The sequence below is a fragment of the Suncus etruscus genome, chromosome 1, assembly GCF_024139225.1.
Source record: "Suncus etruscus isolate mSunEtr1 chromosome 1, mSunEtr1.pri.cur, whole genome shotgun sequence".
NCBI lineage: Eukaryota > Metazoa > Chordata > Mammalia > Eulipotyphla > Soricidae > Suncus > Suncus etruscus.
Genome location: NC_064848.1, coordinates 159,134,871 through 159,152,829, shown reverse-complemented (window position 1 = coordinate 159,152,829; position 17,959 = coordinate 159,134,871). Strand labels below are relative to the sequence as shown.

The 17,959-nt window shown below is 48.7% G+C and overlaps 1 protein-coding gene across 3 annotated transcripts; it reads left to right on the top strand.

Moving 5' to 3' along the window:
- Positions 1-217: 217 nt before the first annotated feature.
- On the top strand, positions 218-9,480 carry SERPINF2 (serpin family F member 2). 3 transcript variants are annotated; one of them, XM_049782405.1, is made up of 10 exons: positions 218-322; positions 2,138-2,201; positions 2,314-2,352; positions 2,458-2,520; positions 3,005-3,206; positions 3,613-3,756; positions 3,839-4,042; positions 4,521-4,663; positions 7,277-7,481; positions 8,987-9,480. In XM_049782405.1, exons 2-10 carry the CDS (start codon positions 2,142-2,144, stop codon positions 9,400-9,402), a joined length of 1,476 nt encoding a protein of 491 aa, XP_049638362.1. In that variant the 5' UTR covers positions 218-322; positions 2,138-2,141; the 3' UTR covers positions 9,403-9,480. The 3 variants fall into 3 exon arrangements, with proteins under 3 accessions (XP_049638362.1, XP_049638360.1, XP_049638369.1); XM_049782403.1 differs by having other exon boundaries at positions 2,138-2,204; XM_049782412.1 differs by lacking the exon at positions 218-322 and adding an exon at positions 525-631 and having other exon boundaries at positions 2,138-2,204.
- Positions 9,481-17,959: the final 8,479 nt, after the last annotated feature.

The window sequence follows — 17,959 nt, the reverse complement described above, 5'->3', positions numbered from 1 at the left end:
TGAAAGACACGTGACTGGGGAGTGGCCTGGGCCCTGCTATCTCTGTATGCATCTAGATTGGAGGCAACCAACCAGGATTTGGGGTGGGTAGGGTAGGGTATTTTTTCCTGGTCTCCCCTTCCCACTCTGCTTCTCAGCAGGGGAGGAAGGAATACTGGAAGTGGGAACCTGGCAGTGGCTTGGCTCAGCCCCGTCCTTGGGCAGATCATGTGACTTTTCTGAATGTGACCCCAACCTGTGGGCTCAGGGAAGCCTGACCCAGCGTCAAGTGGCTGTCCTGCTTCTGACAGCCTCAAGTGTCTCCTGTTCAACCTTTTTCTAGGTTCGGGTAGGGTTCAGCTTCCTGCGGCCCTGGGTGGTACTTCCAGGATTAGACACACTGATGGGAAAGGTGCTTCTGGCCCCAGTACCAATGTTTAACCGGATGCATGGGCCAATATTTACCAGAAGAGAAAGCACTCTGGAGGGGGTTGGCTTAGAGCAAAGGTCCTGGTGGGAGGGAGGGCTCGACGGTTCAGGCTAGAGCCTGGACAGTGTGTGGGGAGCTTCCAAGTGTGGCCAGAAGGACAGCGTGTGCGACTGGACAGCAAGGAGGAGGCTGGCAGCAGCTCCAGCTTGGGCAGGAGAAGAGGTAGGGAGTATGAGCTAAATGTGATGTGGGGCAGGGGGCTGCACTTTACCAGCCTCCTGGAATGAGTCAAATATGGGTGTTTGGGTGGGGGAGTCCGAGGAACTAAAGAACTGGGGGCCTTTTCTTGCCAGGAAGAGTCTACCCAGATTGGAGTTTTGTGTCTGGTAGCGGTGGTGGTGGGGGTAATAAAAATTCTCCAGAAAAGTGCCAGAGCAATGGTCCAGTGGGTAAGGCACTTTGCATGTGGCAACATGGCTTCAATCCCCAGGACCCTATGATTCCTCAAGCACTGCCAGGAATAACTCATGAACATCACTGGGTATGAGCCCCACCCCCAAAAAGTCTCCAGAATGACTGGTTTGAGGAGGGAAGTGTCAGTGTGAAGCCAGTTTCAGGCCAACCACAGACCAGCTGCCACAGAGCAATGGAGCAGAGGGCAGGGGAAAGACAATGATTCCAGTAAGTCCAAAGGCAGCTCTGGCCTGTCATTCATTGGGTTTTGCTCTGATCAATAGGGCAGCTCTCTTTGCAGAACCCCATCCCCCCGTCTTAGGGTTCTGTTGACCTGTCTGTTCTAGCCGACACCAGATTCAAGGTACTGCAGATAACAGGGTGGCAGTGGTAACCCAGGGCAGGCTTCCTGGAAGGGGCACTTTTGACTAGGCTGGGCTCATAGAAACTCCATGCAGGAGACAGGAATGCTTACAAACATTTTCTTTTTTTCTCTTTTTAAAAATTAAAAAAAAAATTTTTTTTAAATTTTTGTTCTTCTGGTGGTGCTCAGAAGCTACTCTTGGGGGCCAGAGCAATAGCACATTGGGTAGTGCATTTGCCTTGCACAGAGCCAACCCAGGTTCAATCCCTAGCATCCCATAAGATCCCCCAAGAATGCCAGGAGCTATTAGCGTAGAGCCAGGAGTAACCCCTGAGTGTGTGGTGTGGCCCCAAAACAAAAAACAAAACAATTCCTCCTAGCATGGTGCTTGGAGGACCTGCTGGGGAGTGAATCTGGATCCTCTACATATAATGTGTGTGCTCAACCTTTTGGATCATCTCCTGAGCCCATTTATTTTTTATTCAACAGCAACCACAGCTAATGGTGTTGGTGCTGGTGGGGACAGTGCCTGGGGATCTGAATCAGGGACCCATACATATGAGGCTTCTCTACTCCTTGAGTAACAAGGAGACTTGCTGTCACTGGAGCTCATTGTGTGAGGAGAGATGAAGCCTGCGGGGTGAAGGAAGTCAGCCAAGCCCCCTGGAAAGAGGCAGAGTTTGGATTCTAATTTAGGTCTGACTGAAATGGCAAGTCAGGAAGAATTAGAATTTTTTATTTTTAATTTCCATGACTGAGACTAGAGACTGCTGGAGCAGAGCCATGGAGCTGTGCGTTCTCTGTGTGTGTGTCTGGGCTGGACTTTAGGACGGTCTGTCCCTGCTCATGTGTGGGTGGAATCCTTGGTGGATGTGGGGCGAGGTGGGGACTGAGTGCCCTATTCTCAACAGGAACATGGCGCGACTCTGGGCGCTCCTGGTGTTCGGCTTGTCCTGCCTGCAGAGCCTCTGCTCGGTAGTAAACGTGAACCTGGGGTCGGAGAAGGTGTGGGTGGGGGAACCAAGTGGGCTGGGATTTTTGGAAGTTCAGGCTCTGAGGTCAGCTGCTTCTCCCCATTTCTCCACAGTTCTCTCCTTCGATGGCAATGGAGCCCTTAAATCACCAGGTACTGGGCAGTGAGGTGTGAGTGTTGGGGAGAGGCAACCAGAGCCTTACAGGGTTGGGGAGCTGTGAGAAGATTTGCTCTCCATCTGCTTCCTCCTCTCTTCAGCTAAGGAGTGAGCAGACCCAGGAAATAGTGTCCCCACTCACCTTCCTCAAGTTGGGCAACCAGGTACAAACCAAGTGGGGCTGGGGAAGAGTGGTTGGGACCAAGGAAGGAGGGCCAGTCAGCGGGGTTAGAGGGTAGGGCAGTGTGCCCAGGAAAGGGTGTCTGGAGCCAGAGAGAAGGAGGGACTGATGCCCCAGAATATACTGACCAGAGACCTTCCTCCCTCTCCCATCACAACCAAGACGGCCCAAGACAAGGGGTCACTGAAGTAGATTTTTTTTGTTTGTTTGTTTTTGAGCCACATCTGGCAGTACTCAGGGGTTACTCCTGGCTATCTGCTCAGAAATAGCTCCTGGCAGGCACGGGGGACCATATGGGATGCCGGGATTCGAACCAACCACCTTAGGTCCTGGATCGGCCGCTTGCAAGGCAAACACCACTGTGCTAAATCTCTGGCCCCACTGAAGTAGATTTTTAGCTCAGAATCTGGGTGGGGGGCTGGCCCTTGATCTCATGGACCCCTGCTCTATTCACTCTCCCCCCACAGGATACAGATGATCGAAATATTCTAAAGAGGGCCCCAGAAGACTGCAAGAGGTTCCCAACTCCAGAACAGACTCGCAAACTGGCTCAGTCCATGATGGCTTTTACCAAAGACCTCTTCTCTTTAGTGGCCCAAACATCCAACAACCCCAACCTGGTCCTGTCACCTCTGAGTGTGGCTCTGGCACTGTCTCACTTGGCACTAGGTACCATGGGAGAACCTGTTGGGACTAGCAGAGCTAGGAGGTCAGTAGGAATTCACTTCTCTAAGGATACCAAGTCAGGGGGTGGAGGGGCGGAAAGTGCAGACACCTGGGCCCACCATCATCTCTGTCAACCAGAGTTCTGGGTGTTGGGCTCAGGATGTACTGATGGTGCTTTGGATACAATGACTGCACTTCCCGGGAGCATCTCATGGGAAACCTAGGTGTTGAGAGGGAAGATGACTGGCCTGAGATGAGGGGGCTAAGAGTATCAGTGACAGGGCAGGAAGCACACTGGGGAGTCTTGTCTCTCAGTTCAGCTTCATGTGGTCCTATGGGTATGCCAGATAGCTTGGGTGGGTCATGGGCATGGTCAAAGCCTGGTCCCCAGCTGGCATGGTGCCTCCAGGTGCTCAAAACCAGACACTGCAGAGGTTGCTGCAGGCGCTGCATGTGGACGCAGAGCCCTGTCTCCCTTTCCTGCTGAGTCGCCTCTGCCAGAATCTGGGTCCTGGAGCATTTCAACTGGCTGCCAGAATGTACCTTCAAAAAGGTTGGTGCTGGTTATGCCTACAGAGCACTCTGGGCAGACAGGAATGAGGGGGACAGGCTGAGTGGATGCCCCTATTGTGTAGGATTTCCCATCAAGGAGGACTTCCTGGAACAATCTGAACAGCTCTTTGGCTCAAAAGCCATGAGCTTGACGGGAAGGATGGGGGATGACCTGGAGAACATCAATCAATGGGTGAAGGAAGCCACAGAAGGCAAGATTGAAAACTTCCTCTTGGAACTGCCGCAGGACACAGTGCTGCTGCTGCTGAATGCCATCTACTTCCAGGGTGCGTCCCTGGCCCAGTCATATCCACCTCTGCCCTGGAGACCCGCTGAGGCTGCACCAGCTCTATTCCCAGCTCTGTTCTATCTCTGTTCCCAGATTTGTTCCTTCCTCTGTCCCTGGCTCTATTCCCTGCTCTATTTCCAGGGTCTTTCTACCTCCTCGTGTCCAGGCAGTGAGGCAGGGAGAGCTTGAGGAACTGGCTGGCTGTTGTGGAGGAAGTTCTTTCACGGAACTGAGTCTGAAAAAGCTGAAGAGGTTCCTGAGAGCCTGGCAGGGCCTCTGGGGCATTGGAACACAGATTTTATAGTAGCTGCAGGAAGATCCCCTTATTCAGAGGGTGTCAGATTTGCCCAGCACCTCTGGGTTCTTGGCTAACACCTTTTGCCTTCTGAGTGGGTGTTAGGTGAGATGGGGAAGACATGGTTGAAAAAGCCCATCCTTGCCCACATTGTGTTATCCCTGCTCTCTGCTGAATGCAGGTTTCTGGAGGAGCAAGTTTGACCCGAGCCTCACCAAGAGGGACGTTTTCCATCTGGATGAGCAGTTCATGGTTCCCGTGGAGATGATGGAGGCCCGCTCCTACCCACTGCGCTGGAGCCTACTGGAACAGCCTGAGATACAGGTCTCCAGGATACCCAGGCTCTGTTCAGGCGGGGCCTGAGTGCTGAGAGGGGGTGGGGAAGGGAAGGAGCAGCCATTGGGGGAAAACATGATGTGTGTGTGTGTTGGGGTGGGAGGCTTCCTCACTGTCATGTCCCTGGAACAGAAGTCTGAGACCTTGCCCTCTGCCCTTGCCCAAGTTCACTAACACTCCAGATACTTAGAAATGCATTCATTTAACATCCAACAAATACTGGGCATTTGCTGTGTGTCAAATTCTGTTCTAGAACCTAGGAACTCAGTGAATCATGAGGAAGACCACATTCCTGTACTCAATACATAAGCAAATACAAACCACAATAATTTCAGCAAATGCTATGTGCTACAAAGGAAAAGATTTGAGGGGGAAATGACCTGTTTGGGACAATTTCTTCAATAGAATGGGCTGAGAGAATTCTTTGGGGACAGGTCATTTGGTTGAGGACCAGATGATCTTAGGCTTTGAGACTTTTGGTTTTTTTGTTTTGTTTGTTTTGGGCTACACCCAGCAATGTTCAGGGATTATGCCTGGCTCTGTGCTTAGGGATCACACCTGGCAGTGCTCAAGGGGCCATATGGGACACTGGTTAGCCACATGCAAGGCAAGTGTTCATCTCTGGCCTAGATTTTGGGACCATCCCAGGATTGTGGGACAGTACAGAGACTTCCCAAGCAGTCACATAGCTCTAGAGTCAACTGTCAGGGTCTGAGCTACCCTCATCCCCATCACCTGAACTCTTCTGCCTGACCACTTCCTGAGGTTGCATTCTTTTTTTTTTTTTTTTTGGTTTTTGGGCCACACCCGGCAGTGCTCATGAGTTACTCCTGGCTGTCTGCTCAGAAATAGCTCCTGGCAGGCACAGGGGACCATATGGGACACCGGGATTCGAACCAACCACCTTTGGTCCTGGATCAGCTGCTTGCAAGGCAAACACCACTGTGCTATCTCTCCGGGCCCCCTGAGGTTGCATTCTTACTGGCTGCTCTGTTTTGCCACTGACAGGTACCATGTTGTATTAAATATATAAGGAAGGGGCTGGATGGCGATGGATGGAGGTGGATTTCTCTGTCTGCCATCCCAGGCCACGTGGCTCAGCAACCCCCATGCAGCCGGCGAGTCGCCCAGGTGAAATCACTCACTCACAGGCAGGCTTCAGGAAGAATTATCTTTATTTAGGCCCTAGCCACCACATGTGTGTGGCTTACTCATAACCTTTCAAGCATACAGCCATTCTAGGCTTGCCCTGCATCTTATCCTCTTTCAGCCATTTCCCTCAGAGCGCCCAGCAGGGCCAAAAGGCAAAAGCCCCTTAATCCCTTGGCTTCCGGGTTTATCTACCTATTCCAAGACCCCTCCCAGGAATGGGCCAGGCTTTGCAGGTAAAGTCACACCTATTATCCGGTACCCAAGACCCCTCCCAGAAATGGGTGGGTCTCAGGTCGCTACACGTAAATCCAGGGTGGAGTAACAGTACCATACCCTGGCTCTGGCCTTGATGTAGCCCCTTTGGCACAACTAAGAGAACAGTGCTGGGTATCTCACAAAGACAGTGTGACATAGTGTAGCGTTTGACATTGACATATCAGTACTCAATCCTCCACACTTACAGAGCTGCACATCCCAGCTTCTCTTCAGGATATTCAGAAAGAAGTGGGTGTGGCATCCCCTTCCTTCCTCCCTTCCTTCCCTTCCTTCCCTTCCTCCCTCCTTCCCTCCCTCCCTCCCTCCCTCCCTCCCTCCCTCCCTCCCTCCTTCCCTCCTTCCTTCCTTCCTTCCTTCCTTCCTTCCTTCCTTCCTTCCTTCCTTCCTTCCTTCCTTCCTTCCTTCCTTCCTTCCTTCCTTCCTTCCTGCCATCATCCCTTTCTTCCTACTTTTGGCCTACACCTAGTGGAACTGAGGGCTCTGCATTTAGGAATTACTTCTGGTGGATTTGGGAGACCATATAGTTTAACAGGGATTACCTGGGTTAGCTACATGCAAGACAAATGTCCTTCCCTCCTGTTGTACTATTTCTCAGGCCCTTCTTACTGTTTCTCTTCAAACCTTACCTCACTCCCAGTACACTCCTGGCTGTTTCCTACCTACTCCCCCTTCCCACCAGGTTTTCTTCTCGTCCTCTGCTGGCAGCCTAGGCTGACAGATACAGACTCCTGACCTGGGGGTCCTGTAGTCAGGGGTACTCTGAGGTCACAGAAACCAATAAATTTTGGGCTGGCTACAGTAATCTCATTCACATTAACTCATACCCCAAATCATGTGTACAAAGAACCAAGGGGGATAATTCATTGTTGAAAGGATAGGTTGGAAGAGCTGGAAACCAACCGTGTAGTCCATTGTATCTGGGGAGCATCTGAATTGGAGGACTCTCTCCCCAACTCTCTCCCCATGTTCTGGGACTGGCTGGTAATATATGAAGAGAGAAATCCTTCTTCAAGCTTTAAGCACTTCTGTTTTGGTTTTGATCATGTTGGAAGCAAGTGTAGTGCACCCCACTGAGAAGAAAGAGGCTGAAGAAAGCCACAAAAGTACCTGAGCCAGAGGGGTGGAACCCCAGGCCACCCCTCTCTCAGGCCTGTTTCCCTTCCTTGTCTGCAGGTGGCTCATTTCCCCTTTAAGAACAACATGAGCTTCGTGGTCCTCATGCCCACCCACTTTGAGTGGAACGTGTCTCAGGTGCTGGCCAACTTAAGCTGGGACACCCTGCATTCATCCCTGCTTCGGGAGAAGCCCACCAAAGTCAAGCTGCCCAAGCTGCATCTCAAACACCAGCTGGACCTGGTGGCCACCCTTAGCCAGCTGGGTAAGGAAGGGTTGTCCTTGAGCAGGAGGAGGCCCCCACTGCAGGGGACTGAGCCAGAGTGAGTCTTGTGTTGTAGTCTTTGTTAGAGGTCAGGGATAGGCTTTGTCCTGGGAGTAGCTGGGGTCACCCGGGAAACAAGACATATACTGCCCAAGTCTGCACATTGCAAAGAATCCTGGGTGGATGGACCTGGTGGCATGGGGCTTGGCAAGTGGTGTTGGGGTGGCCACTCAGTGGGTCTCCCAGAATAGGGTGGAAGAGAATCTGGGGTGTCATGTCTTTTTTTGTTGTTTCAGAGCCACATAGGTGGTGTTCAGGATTTACTCCTGGCTCTGAATTCAGGGATCACTCCTGATGGGCTCAGGGGACCATATGGGATACCATATGGGAATGCCCTACCCATTCTACTGTCACTCCAGCCCAAGGGGTGTCTCATATGTTTTTATTGGGGGGCACATTTCATGGTATTAAGAGTTACTACTAGGTCTACACTCAGGAATTACTTCTTGAGGGGTCAGGGACCCATGTGGGATGCTAGGGCTCAAACACAAGTCTACCATATACAAAGCAAACTCCTACTCTGACCCCAGGGGTGTCATACTTTTTTGGTCATATCCAGCAGTGCTCAGGAGTTACTGTGGCAGCAGTGCAGTGGACATTTGCTAGGACGGACCGAGGTTCGATCCCCCGGTGTCCCATATGGTCCCCCAAGCCAGGAGCGATTTCTGAGTAACCCCTGAGCATCACCGTGTGTGGCCCAAAAACAAAAAAAACAAACAAACAAAAAAAAAAGAAATCGCTCCTGGCAGGTTCAGGGGACCTTATGGGATGCCAGGGATATAATCCGGGTCCGCCTGGGCTGGCAGCATGCAAGACAATGCCCTGCCGCTGTGCTATTTCTCTGGTCCCCAGGGGTGTCATACTTTTTGTTTTTGTTTTTTTGTTTTTTTTTTTTTTGGGCCACACCCAGTGGTGCTCAGGGGTTACTCCTGGTTATGTGCTCAGAAATCGCCCCTGGCTTGGGGGACCATGTGGGAAGCCGGGGGATTGAACCACAGTTCGTCCTAGACTAGTGCAGATAAGGCAGATACCTTATGGCTTGCACTACAGCTCCAGCCCCGGGGTGTCATACTTTTAAAGAAATGCTTTTCTCCACCAACATTTGCTAAGCAACTGATCCATTCCAGGCACTGAGAGTTCAGCATAGACAAAGAACTCTGTAACGGAACAGGCAGAAGAGGAATCAGTGCTTACATTTCACCATAAGTCATTAGATAGGAAGCTTGTTCTCAGTTTACCTGAGAAGAATAGAGAAAAGGTGCCAGTTTGGACATTGGGGCAGGGAGTCTAGGAAGTGTGCCTGGAGGAAATGGTTCTTAGAATGTCATTGAAGGTTAAATAGGAGTTAACCAGGGACTTGTGGGCTTAATATGGTGAGGAGGGCAGGAAGACTCCCTCCTAGGTGGTGAAAGCTGCTCTGACCAGCTGTCTCATGCCCGGGATAGGCCTGCAAGAGCTGTTTCTGGCCCCAGACCTTCGGGGGATCTCCGATCAGAGCCTGGTGGTGTCCAGCGTGCAGCATCAGTCCACGCTGGAGCTCAGTGAGGTGGGCGTGGAGGCGGCAGCTGCCACCAGCACAGCCATGTCCCGCATGTCGCTCTCATTCAGTGTGAACCGTCCCTTTCTCTTCTTCATCTTTGAGGACACCACAGGCCTGCCCCTTTTTGTGGGCAGGGTGAGGAATCCTCACCCAAGCATGCCGAAGGAGAGGAAGGAGCAGCAGGATTCCCCGGATGACCGGAACTCTGACATCTACCACCTCCTGAAAGTATTTTCTCAGGGAGACAAGTCTTTAGGCCCTGACTTGAAACTTGTGCCCCGAATAGAGGAGGATTACTCCCAGCCTAGCAGCCCTAAGTGAGGGCCGAGGCCCACCAGCTTCCTGAGTCCCGGCCTGGACAGCCTCTTAACTCCTCTGACTCTTTCCAAACAGCTTTGGGGATTAGGGGTGGGAGATGGGGCTGGCTAGGAGAATGTGGGAGCTGGAGACTGATCCCCATTCATTCCTTCCACAGGGCTCAGAGGGGTCATTGTTTGGGGCTTGGGCCGAGTGAGGGGCAGTCTGTGGACCTAACTTTTGTCAGGAAGGCTGGCTTAGCTGGAGCACCTTCATGATGGTTTCCCAAAAAGCAGGGCAGGAGCAATGGTTTGCTCTGGCTGGTGAGGAGAGATGTCCTGGGGGTGGCAAAGCAGTGCCCTGGAGTCAGACCCACTAGGTCACCTTGATTCTGCTCTCAGGGTGAAGGTGGGACATCCACAATCTGCCTCTACCATCATCTCCAGGGCCACCAACACCCTGTCACTTCAGTCTTCCTGCTGGTCCTCAGAGACACCTCACAGCCAGGGTGCCCTGCCCTCCCCTCTCCCATATTCCCCCTTTGTGTAGGGTCTCAGAAGCTGACAGGGAAGGGCCCCATTGCTCTCTTTTGTAAAGTTTTTGTAGTGATTTTTATGCCACCCGAATAAAGAATGAATGGACCTGACTGCTGCAGTGTCTCTATTCTGGGCATGGGTAGAAACTTGGGGCTAGTGGGAGGGGAGGAGTCTGGAGGAGTGACTACAGCTCTCCCAGTGCCACGTTTGAGCCCTGGCCACTGGCCAGTGCTTATCCACCAAGAAGTCCACTATGACCCGGCTAGTCCCTCCAGGGTCACCTCCACAAAACCTTTCTCTGCACTCGACCCACTCAGCCCATTCCTCTGCATGCCTCAGGCAGCCAGGGTGGCTCAGAATAGTGCAGGCCTCCTGGTTTGGGACAAGAACTGGCAATTAGGGAGCTGGCGCAGTTTCTAATTACATGCCTGCCCCTCTGCCAGAAGCTGGCGCCCGCCAGCCTGGGGGCAGGCAGCCGGGAGTCCCCAGCTCCAGCTGGAGGCTGTCAGAGCCTAAAGATTTGGGGAAATGATTGGGGGCCCCTGAGCACAGGGCTAGGGGGAGCCTGAGGGTCCACGTGGGTGGGCCCTTGTCTGTAAATGTGTGCAGAGGGGATCCATGTGGTGCCAGCTACCGTCACCCTAAAATGGAGAGGTTGAGAGCAATTACCTCCTAAACTAGCAGGGTGGGGTGGTAAGACACACATTGGTGAGTGAAATGGCAGCAGAGATTTGAAGAAGGAGATGAGTAGCATCATGGCAATCTCAGGCAAGAGTACCCAGGCAGAGGTGCTCTGAGGAAGTGGGGGTGGTGTTCAGAAAGCAGTACTGGAAGGTTCTGGATGAATGAGATGAGAAGTGAGAGAGGAGTCAGAGAAACTGGGGACTGAAGTCTTTGCAGTTTCTGTAAAGTCGTGCTTGTTTTGTTTCATCTTTATTTTTAGTTTGGGGGTCACACCCAATGGTGCTCAGGGTTAAATTCTGACTCTGAACTCAGGAATCACTCCAGGTAGTGTTTGGGGACCTTTGGTGTTGGGATTTGAATCTGGGTCAGCTGTGTGCAAGGCAAGCACTCTACCCACTGTACTATTACTCTGGTCTCTGGTTTGTTTTTGGTTTTCATGAGCAAATTATACTATAGGCCTAGAGAACTAGTGTAAGGGTGCGTTCTTTACAAGCATAGGATCATGAGTTAAAATCCTGTGTTCAGGGCCTGGAGAGATAGCACAGCGGCGTTTGCCTTGCAAGCAGCCGATCCAGGACCAAAGGTGGTTGGTTCGAATCCTGGTGTCCCATATGGTCCCCCGTGCCTGCCAGAAGCTATTTCTGAGCAGACAGCCAGGAGTAACCCCTGAGCAATGCTGGGTGTGGCCCAAAAACAAACAAACAAAAAAAATCCTGTGTTCTAACATGTACTGGGCATGATCTGAGCAGCTCTGATATCTGTGCTCCTTGATACAGCAAGTGATTTTCAACCACAGCACAGCCAGGTCTGAGTGAGCATCAAAAACACAAGTGCCATCCTGGAGAGATCTACATGAAAAAGATGTGACAGTGCAGGGCCCAGAAAGAGCTCAATAGGCTTAATGCATACATAATGAGCAGGAGGACTAGTATAATCCTCAGCATGGTAGGGAAATAAAAAAAGAGATGGATGGAAAGGGAAGGAAGAAAGGAAGGAAAAGGGAAAAGGAAGAAGAACAAAGAAAGATAGGAAGGAAGGAAAAAGGGAAGGAAGGATGGAAAGAAGAAATGGAAGGATAGAAGGAAGGAAAGAAGGAAGGAAGGAAGGAAAAGACTCAAGTCAATTTGTATTTAAGTTTAATGCATTTTTTCCTTGGCCCAAATATGCCAGCACACTGGTTAGGAAGCAGCTTGCACTCCTCCGATGTTTAATAGTGGATGGGGTTTTCCTGCCTTTGAATTGGACTTGAAGGACTCAGACTCTGTGTGTGGATTCTTTTCTTCCATTTCCTGTTTGCAGAACTCATGCAGTTGTGCGTGGCATAGCTTATTTCCTGCTGAAGGCTTTTGAATTGAGAGGGGCCATGATCTCTGCTCTCCAAGGCTGATGTGGCTACTATGTGGAAAAGCAATTATAGAAGGACTTTAAGTGCAAGTGAGGATACAGGAAGGAAAGGGAAAGGGGCAGATGATGTGGCCCAGAGAGTTGGCTGTGGAAACAGAGGAAAGTAACAGAATTCAGACTTATTTTGTAGGTAGATAGTATAGAATTTCTGGGGAGAGTGTTTGGGAAGTGAGGGAAAAGAAATATTCAAGGACGGCAAAGTTCATTATTCAAATTCCTGGGCATTGGGGTCCAAAAGATAGTTAGCTCTTGCCTTGCATGTAGCTAGCCTCATTTGATCTCCAGCATGTTATATTGATCTAAGAGCCCCACCAGGAGTGAGTCCTAAACTCAGTGTCAGGAGTAAACCCAGAGCACTTCCAGAGGTGTCCCAAAACCCAACATCCAAACAAATAATAAATTCCTGGGTTAAATGGAAGGTTGCACATGTGTCTCGGTGGTTGAGAATATGCATGGCATGTTTGGAGGTCTTGGGTTCAGTCCCAGATGCTGGAAAAAAAGAACAAAGAGAATATTTTATGAAAATATGTATTATTGAGATGAAATTAGTGTGGGGGACAGATTTTATTTTTCTTTTTAATTTCTTTATTTTTGCTATTGAGGATACCAATTAACTACAGCAAGGTGGAAGCTGTTAATATTTGGAGATGAGCAGGTCTGTGCAGAAGGGGAAACCATTCTTCTCTTTTAGTTTATCTTCTCCCAGTGCCAGTGTTTCTTGTCCTTTAAGCTCTTAGAACTAGCCTGAGGATGGGACTGGAGCAATAGTACAGCAGGTAGGATGTTTGCCTTGTTCACAGCTGACCCTGGTTCAATCTCCAGTATCCAAGATGGTCCCATGAGCCCTCCAGGAGTAATTCCTGAGCACAGAGCCAGGAGTAACTCCTGAGCATTGCTGGGTGTACTTTCCTCAAAAACAAAACAAAAACAAAAAAGGAAAGAAAGAAAGAAAGAAAGAAAGAAAGAAAGAAAGAAAGAAAGAAAGAAAGAAAGAAGAAGAAAGAAAGAAAGAAGAAAGAAAGAAAGAGAAAGAAAGAAAGAAAGAAAGAAAGAAAGAAAGAAAAAGAAAAAGGGAAAAAAGGTACTGTCCTGAGATTGCCACACCTAGAGCCAGGAGTAACTCCTGAGCATTGCTGGGTGTACTTTCCTCAAAAACAAAACAAAAACAAAAAGGAAAGAAAGAAAGAAAGAAGAGAAGAAAGAAAGAAAGAAGAAAGAAAGAAGAAAGAAAGAAAGAAAGTAAGAAAGAAAGAAAGAAAGAAAGAAAGAAAGAAAGAAAGAAAGAAAGAAAGAAAGAAAGAAAGAAAGAAAGAAAGAAAGAAAGAAAGAAAGAAAGAAAGAAAGAAAGAAGAAAAAGGGAAAAAAAGGTACTGTCCTGAGATTGCCACACCTAGCAGGGCAGGGTCACAGGATAACATAATATTGTCATTGTCATCAAAGGGGCCTTTGAAACCATTAAAGTTTGCATGTCCTCAAGGATTGATTTCCTTTTGACTGCCAGGCCTATCAGGAACATCCACTGTTCGGGTCCATGGAGGTCCCAGTGCCATCTCAAAAGTTTCATCCTCCATTGGCTTTGTCTTCATTCCAGCATGGCAGTAGCCCTTCAGCCCACTTCTGAGAGCCAGATTTAGGAGTGACCAGAAAGTTCCATCCTTTTTAAAGGTGCTCTGATTGAAATGCCACATGGTATTAATGTAAGATGAGCAGATGGTCCCATTTGCCTGGGACAGTGAGTTATATCTTTAGTTCCCATTTAAGTTGTTTTTTTTTTTTTTTGTTTTTTTTTTGGTTTTTGGGCCACACCCTGTGACGCTCAGGGGTTACTCCTGGCTATGCACTCAGAAGTTGCTCCTGGCTTCTTGGGGGACCATATGGGACGCCGGGGGATCGAACCGCGGTCCGTCCTAGGCTAGCGCAGGCAAGGCAGGCACCTTACCTCCAGCGCCACCGCCCGGCCCCCCCATTTAAGTTGTTAACACCTTCTCTTGTGCACAGTGATATTTGGATGAGAAACTATGTGTGCCTCCAACCTAAATCCAAGATGTCCATGGAATATTATGGTCAGCATTGGAAAGAGATTTAGGAGTATACCGTTGCTCAAAAAGTCATGAAAGTGGCAGAAATTCTCTAAAAGGAGAGGTAGGAAGGGAGGGAATGGGAGCCTAGAATCAAGACAGCAGATGAGACAGGAAAGAAGCCACATCGCAGAAGAGAAACTCAGCAGGGACATAGCAGAGAGAAAGGGCTGGAGGAGGAATAAGGAATTCTTTTCTGCGTGCTGCCAAGGGCAGCGCTTGCTTTGGGTGGGCAAGACAGAGGTCACTTGTAAGTTTTGGCAACCACAGTTGCAAAGTAGATGTGGCTGAGGGGCTGGAGTGGGCAGAGCACTTCCTTTGCACTCAGTTGACCCATATGGTCCCCAACAACAAATGCAGAGCTGAGGAGGAAATGGGTATGAAGAGTGCACAGACACAGCAGGAAGTAACTTTTCAGTGTGACTCTAAGAGAGAACAGAGAAAGGGCAGTAGCTTGGGATGAGGCATAAAGGAAGTGTCTTTATTTTTTTCTTTTGGTGTATGTGTGTTTGACTTTTGGGGCTATAGCTGGCTGTACTCAGGGTTTACCCCTAGCTCTGTGTTCAGGGATCACTCTAGCAAGGCAAACACTTTAATCCTTGAATTATCTCTCTGGCCCCAAAGAAGAGTCCTTAATAAAGGGAATTGGGGGCAGGAGTTATATAGCACAGCCATAAGGATAGGGCATTTGACTTGCACGCGGCCAAACCGAAACAGACACAGGTTTGATCTCCGACATTCCATATGGTCCCCTGAGCCCACCAGGAGTGATTTCTGAGCACAGAGCCAGGAGTAACCCCTGAGTACTACTGGGTGTGACTCAAATTAAAAAAAAAATAAGAGGGGGAATTGGACTAGAGTAATAATGCATGGGTAGGGTGCTTACCTTGCATACACAGACCCAGGTTTGATTCCCAGCACCAATGTGATCTCCTGACCCTTGCCAGGAGTGATCACTGAGCATAGAGCTGGGAGCAAGCTCTGTATACCATTAAGTGTGCTCCAAAATAAAAAAAAAAAGGGGGGGGGACCTAATTGTGGCCAAGGAGATAGCCCAAAGGGTGGTATGCATTTCTGGCATGCACAAGGCCTAAATTTCAATCCAGAGTATTTATTGCATTGCATGGTTCCCTGACATGGTGAGTATAGTGCTGGTACCCCACAGCCTTACTGGGTCACTGCAGTACTCTATCCCCCCAGCCTGATTAATTTTCACCACTGGAGTGAAAATTACAGGTAGTGTTGCCCAGACCCAGAGAATCACTTGGTTGGTTGTTTTTTTTTTTTTTTCCCTTGGGGGGTAGGGGGCTGGGCCATACCCAGAGGCACTCAGGGGTTACTCCTGGCTCTGCACTCAGAAATCACTCCTGGCAGGCTCGGGAAACCACATAGGATGCTAGAGATCGAATCCAGGTCCGTCCGGGTTTGGCCATGTGCAAGGCAAACGCCTTACCACTGTGCTATCTCTCTGGTCCCAGAGTATCACTTGGGAAGCAATAAATACATAAATAAATAAATAAACAAAAAACAAGTAAGTAAATAAATAAGAGAGAAAAAATGGTGCCAGAGTAAAAGCACAGTGGTAAGGCATTTTGTCTTGCACACAGCTGACCCAGGACTGACGGTGGTTTGATTCCCAGCATCCCATATGGCCCACGAGCCTGCCAGGAGCGATTTCTGAGTGCAGAGCCAGGAGTAACCCCTGAGCGACTTCAGGTGTAACCTCCCTCTCCCCCAAAAAAGAGGAAAAAATAAGGTGAGAGTGATAGAGAACATGAGCTATATGTGTGAGGCTCTGGATTCAATCCCTGATATCACAAACAAAAATAAAGGTGTAGTAAAAGAGGCTTGAAAGATATGACTGAGGGCCGGGCGGTGGCGCTAATGGTAAGGTGCCTGCCTTGCCTGCGCTAGCCTCGGACGGACCGAGGTTCGATTCCCCCGGCGTCCCATATGGTCCCCCAAGCCAGGAGCAACTTCTGAGCGCATAGCCAGGAGTAACCCCTGAGCATCACCGGGTGTGGCCCAAAAACCCAAAAAAAAAAAAAAAAAAAAAAAAAAAAAGAAAGAAAGATATGACTGATCCTTCCCTAGGGTACATGGTTATGCTAACAGGGGTCCTCAAACTTTTAAAACAGGGGGCCAGTTCACTGTCCTTCAGACTGTTGGAGGGCCAGATTATAGTAAAAACAAAAATTATGAACAAATATCTATGCACACTGCAAATGTCTTATTTAGAAGTGAAGAAACAAAATGGGAATTAATACAATATGTGGCCCACAGGCCGTAGTTTGAGGACCTTTGTGAGGGACTCCCTGTAGAAGGAAGATCACTAGAGAACCTGGAAGCCCTTAGGCTGGAGGAAAATTGCTTTCATGGTCATCAAAGGGAGAAAGAATTCTTCATTATAATTGTTTGTATAATAGTTAGGACATACACTAAGTGCTACTTTGTGGCCCAAAGCAAACATTCTCAATTTAGTGGCAGCCTCACATTCCTTTCCCAGTCCTTCCTCTGTCTCATCACCATCTACTGGAGTTTGTTTTTATTATATTACATGCATTTCTATTACTTTTACCACAGAAGTTTTCTATTCCTAAGTTATAGTAACAACTAAGTTGTTTCTATTACTAAGTTTCTATTACTAATAGCACTCCACATTGTAAACCATAGAAGAAGCTTCCTTACACAATATAATTTTTTTTTGGGGTGCATGATCCTCACGGGTGATCCTCAGGAATTACTCCTGGCTCTTCATTTGGAAATTACTCTTGGAGGACTTGAGGGACCATATGAGGGGCTGAGGGATTGAATCCAGGTCAGTCATGTGCAAGGCAAGTACCCTACCCTCTGTATTAACCTCTTTGGTCCCAGTAACCCCCGCCTTTTTTTTTTTTTTCCACAATACTTGGCAATGCTCATTGATTACTCCTGGCTCTGCACTCAGGAATTACTTCTTGTAACTCAGGGGACCATATGGGGTGCTGGAGATTAAACTCAGGTTAGCTGAGTGCATAGCAAGCACCCTACCTACTGTACTATCTCTCTGACCACTCCCCACATCATTTCTCAGGTGAGCTCAGATTGATGGCCATGCAAAGAGCTTTGCTGTTTGTTTTTTTTTTAACACTACAAACAGGGCTGCTGTGACTTTTATGTGCCAATTTTTATGGGTGTTTGTGAAGTCTTTTCTACTTATTAGAGGAATTGCCAGGCTCAAGGATAAGTACAGTGGGTAAATCCATGAGCATAGAGCCAGAAGAAACACCTGAGCCACTGTGGCACTTTCAAAGAAAGAACTTTTGTTCTTTTGGGAAGAGATAGTTTAATCTCTCCTATAGTTAAATGAGCACATGGCCCTGCAAATATGGAGCCAGGAGGAGCCCCTGAACATTACTGGGTGTGGCTCTAGAGCCCAAACAAACAAAAAAAAACAAAACACCTCTTTAACTTGGCTCACCATGAGATACACAGTTATAAAGTTGTTCAATAATTGTGTTTTTGTCATATAAGTCCAACAATTCCATCATTTTACCAGTGCCCATTCCTGCCACCTTCACCCACCCACCTGGATTATGGCAGATGCTTCTTCTCACTCTTTCTTTTTACAGCACTGTATTTTGAAATACTGTTATGAAGGAGGTAACATGGCATATAACTCTTTTCTCTTTTCAGCACCCACTTCCATTTGCAAGTGATCATTTTCAACTATCATTGTACTAGGTGATCCCTTTTCTCTACCTAACTGCAGTCCAAGTTTCTTTTTTGTGACAAGCTTCCTAAATCTTCCTGGCCCTTGTTTCTATTGTTTTTGGGTATTATTACATACTATAAAAAGTATCCATATGTAATTTGGTCTTTAATATTTATTCTTGAAAT

Bases quoted from the DNA above. Each gene is read 5' to 3' on its own strand.
- SERPINF2 (XM_049782403.1), top strand. From the start codon at position 2,142: ATGGCGCGACTCTGGGCGCTCCTGGTGTTCGGCTTGTCCTGCCTGCAG. The intron at 2,205-2,313 runs GTAAACGTGAAC...ATTTCTCCACAG, and splicing joins TGCAGAGCCTCTGCTCGGTA to TTCTCTCCTTCGATGGCAAT. The intron at 7,482-8,986 runs GTAAGGAAGGGT...TGCCCGGGATAG, and splicing joins GGCCACCCTTAGCCAGCTGG to GCCTGCAAGAGCTGTTTCTG.